This window comes from Manacus vitellinus, unplaced genomic scaffold, assembly GCF_001715985.3.
Source record: "Manacus vitellinus isolate BGI_N305 unplaced genomic scaffold, ASM171598v3 ctg7180002428901_pilon, whole genome shotgun sequence".
Lineage (NCBI taxonomy): Eukaryota > Metazoa > Chordata > Aves > Passeriformes > Pipridae > Manacus > Manacus vitellinus.
The window spans coordinates 9,790-13,835 of record NW_021937877.1 but is presented as its reverse complement, the minus strand read 5'-3'; the positions used below and the strand labels follow the sequence as shown (position 1 = coordinate 13,835).

General features: G+C 54.5%; 1 protein-coding gene across 1 annotated transcript; it reads left to right on the top strand.

Annotated features, from left to right (window-relative positions):
• The first annotated feature begins 2,808 nt into the window (after positions 1 to 2,808).
• Positions 2,809 to 3,810, top strand: LOC112841397 (olfactory receptor 14J1-like). The gene has a single exon (XM_025896537.2). It carries the CDS (start codon positions 2,809 to 2,811, stop codon positions 3,808 to 3,810), a length of 1,002 nt encoding a protein of 333 aa, XP_025752322.2.
• The last annotated feature ends 236 nt before the right edge of the window (positions 3,811 to 4,046 follow it).

The following is a 4,046-nucleotide window of genomic DNA, read 5'->3' as shown; positions in this document are numbered from 1 at the left end:
GACAGTAGAGGAGTAGCCTGAGAGGTCTGGAAGGGGGGTGTGAGAGCTGGTGGAGCTTTTCTTCCTGTCAGAAAACAGCCTAAGAAAGAACTAGTGCCACCAAGGGCAGCTGGGGTGGCCTAGACTGGTGACAAGAAGTCAGAAATTTCCCTCTGAGGTCAGTGTTGTGGTGCAATATGTCACCAAGAAGGAGTCTGGATGAGCCCAAGGCTTTGTGTGTGCAGGAAGAGCCAGGGAGGACGCAGAGATGTCAGTGCAGGAAGGTGCCAGCCAGGTGGGGCAGCCGGGGGGATGACGACAGCCTGCAGGGAAAGGGGCAGGGCATGGACACCGTAGGACAGCCTGGGCTGGAGAGGAGACAGGCATGGGGAGAAGCTGAAAGGCCCTGACACAGCCACCTTCTGCAGGCCTCTGGCCAGGGCTGCTGTCTGTGCCCCTGATGCCAGGAGGAGACAAGTGGCCCTTGCAGCCCTGGGGCCTCATGGCCTCCTTGTCCCTGCTCAGCAGCCTGGCAGGTGCCACCCCATGGGCCTGCCCTTGGCACTGCACATCCCACATCCCAGTGCCCCAGGAAGAGCCCTGAGGAATGAGGCAGGGACAGGATCTGCCTTCCCAGGGGCTGGGGGTCAGGCCTTGGCCTGTTGGATTAATGAAACACATCCAGGTTTCCTCAGCATCAGAGCCACCTTTCCCTTGCTTGTCCATCCTTGTCATCACTGCAATTTTCTGTTCCAACTTGAATCTGGGGACACTTTCACAGTTGTGTCCCACATTGAGACCCAGTAACAGTACAAGAAACTTCAGTATTTCAAACTCATTTTGAGTTCTTGAAAAGTTGTTTGAACTTACTCTCAGGGACTGAGTTTCACGTAAACAACACAAACCCCCTCTGGGGGTCATTAAAGACCTGGAGCTGTTGCTGTGCTGCTGAGCTGGGCTGGGCTCCTGGCACACAGGGAGCTCCTGGCAAGCAAGAAGAGCTTCAAAGAGACAGCTCTGCTGGTGAGCAGCTCCTCTGCACAGCCCAGCAGGGCTGAGGGCACTGCCTGCAGCACCCAGGGCACAGGAGAGAAGGCAGAGAGATGAGAGGCAGCCTGGGCTGGGAGGTGACTGAGCTCTCACTACAGGAGAAACCTTCCCAGGATTTGAAGGAAGAATTCTCTGGCTGTAGGAAAGTTCAACTTGCCTTCCTGGAGGCATCTCCTAAAGCTGGCACATCCCACAGCTTCCAGGATCTTTCAGCAGGACTCTCCCAGTTGCTGCAGTGGAGGGGAAGTGGCCATATGGCAGAGCAGGGCAGGAGCTGCAGGCAGCAAGGGCAGAGAGGAGAAGGGAGCAGAAGGTTCAAGGGATCCTGGGCTGGGAGGACAGGGCAGAGCTGCTCAGGGCAGGAACCTTGCCAGCCCTTTGCCACGGTCAGGCTGTGGCTGCAGAGCAGTGCAGGTGAGTTCCTGCAAGTGCCTCTCCCAGCTGCCAAATGGCAGCAGTGGCAGGAGCTGTCAGGATGGCTCTGCTGGATTTGCTGGGGTGCAGCAGGAGAAGCTGCTGCAGAGCAGGACTTGCTGCTGCCCCATCAGAGGCCCAGGGCCAGAAGGTTCCCTGTGCCAGGGCTGGCTGTGGGGTGGGAAGGTGGAGGTGCAGCCAGGGGTGCCCAGGGCTGTGGGGCAGAGCAGGGTCCTGCCCCCAGGGCTCTGTGTGCTGGGGCAGGGACTCTGCTGCCTGCCAGGCTCAGCTCTCAGCCCGGCCAAGGAGCTGCCACGGGGCTGAGGGAGAAGGGCTGTGGGGAAGGAACAACTCCTGGGAGGGCAGAGCAGGGCAGAGTCCTTCTGATCTCCAAAGTGTGCTGCAGGGATGAGGGCTGGTCACAGCTCCAGATCAAAGCAGGAAATTTCCCAGAAGGTATTTGCAAGAGGCACAGACAGACAGGTGGTATTAAAGAGAAGGAACCAGTTCTTTCAGTGTTATACTCTGGGTTGTCTGGGTGCTGACTGTGACAGAGAAAATAATCTCTGAGCACAGGAGGAGACACTGAAACTTGAGCTCTGTTAGATTAGAGGGTGCTGAACCTGAGAGCATCAGACATCAAAACTGTCTTACAGACGCATCAGTGTCACTTTTCCAGCCTCCTCAGGGTTGCTCTGACATTGCCATCAGAGCCTGCCCAGGCAGAGATGCCCCTGGGCAGTGCCCTGTGCTGCTGGGAGGGCTCTGAAAGGCAGAGCTGAGCCCCCAGGGCTGGGATGGGCTCTGGCAGCACTGGCAGGGCCCAGCCCTGGGCCCAGGGAAGCAGCTGCTGGCAGGGACAGCTCCAGGCAGCAGAGCCCTGGGCAGGGAGTGGGGGGGAAAGTGCCCCCAAGGCCTGGGGGAGGGGGTGTTCAGGCAGCTCTGGGGGCCCTTCCCTGCAGCTCTGCTGGGCACTGTGTGCTGGGCCATAGAAATGAGGATTCCTGCAGTGGAAAAGAACCTTCCCCAGGTGTGATGGTAAAAATAGAAAACACAGGTACAATTATTCTAAGGACAGACTAAGCTTCTGCTCTGCAGCCCCAGCTCTTCTGAATCATGGGTGTAGAGAGGGAACTTTTCTATTCAAGATGTGTTACAACTGACATTCCTTGTGTGTCTGAGAGCTCTACCAAAAAAGTTATATGTCACACCACAGCAGAGTAAAACAGACTCCTTGACAGTGAATTTGGTGACATTTGACACATTGATTTCTTTTAGAAATTGAGTGGCTTTTTCACAGAGGTCTGTCTTAACTGTTCCCTGTCCTTTCCTTTTTTCGATAGGACCTATGTTAAGAAATAACAAATGTCCAACAGCAGCTCCCTCACCCAGTTCCTCCTCCTGGCATTCTCAGACAGGCGGGAGCTGCAGCTCCTGCACTTCTGGCTCTTCCTGGCCATCTCCCTGGCTGCCCTCCTGGCCAACGGCCTCATCCTCAGCGCCGTAGCCTGTGACCACCACCTGCACACCCCCAGGTACTTCTTCCTGCTCCACCTCTCCCTCACAGACCTGGGCTGCATCTGCACCACTGTCCCCAAAGCCATGCACAATTCCCTCCAGAACACCACAACCATCTCCTACATGGGATGTGCTGCACAGCTCTTTTTCTTTTATTTCTTCATCTCAGCAGAGTATTTCCTCCTCACCATCATGTGCTACGACCGCTACGTTGCCATCTGCAAACCCCTGCACTACGGGACCCTCCTGGGCAGCAGAACTTGTGCTCACATGGCAGCAGCTGCCTGGGCTGCTGGGTTTCTGCATACTCTGCTGCACACAGCCAATACATTTTCCCTGCCCCTGTGCCAGGGCAATGCCCTGGGCCAGTTCTTCTGTGAAATCCCTGCCATCCACAAGCTCTCCTGCTCACACTCAGGCTACCTCAGGGAAATTGGGCTCATTGTGTTTAGTGTCTGTTTAGAGTTCAGTTGTTTCATTTTCATTGTTTTCTCCTATGTGCAGATCTTCAGGGCTGTGCTGAGGATCCCCTGTGAGCAGGGACGGCACAAAGCCTTTTCCATGTGCCTCCCTCACCTGGCTGTGGTCTCCCTGTTTGTTAGCACTGGCATATTTTCTGACCTGAAGCCCCCCTCCATCTCCTCCCCATCCCCGGACCTGGTGGTGGCAGTTCTGTACTCAGTGGTGCCTCCAGCACTGAACCCCCTCATTTACAGCCTCAGGAACCAGGAGCTCAAGGATGCTGTGAGAAAAATGATGACTGGATGCTCTTCAAGAGCAATAACCTGCCTCTTTTCTTCTGCACAACACTCATTGTGTAACCCTTTACTGACTCAACCTGCTTTCTAAATCTTTTGAGAGTGGTGGTGGGGGCCGTTTCCTACATTTTTCCTCGTTAAATGTTGTTAACACAGAAATTTATTCTTCATCTCATACCTAATTGACTCTCTAACTCTTTGTTTTGACCCACGATTGTGTACATGAGGGATCATTCTCTGTGTACATTTAAAGAAAATAAAAGTTTCTGCAGCAATTTCTTTGTCAAACATCTTGCCTTTGTTATTCTGTACATGAGGAATCACAAT

Bases quoted from the DNA above. Each gene is read 5' to 3' on its own strand.
- LOC112841397 (XM_025896537.2), top strand. From the start codon at position 2,809: ATGTCCAACAGCAGCTCCCTCACCCAGTTCCTCCTCCTGGCATTCTCA.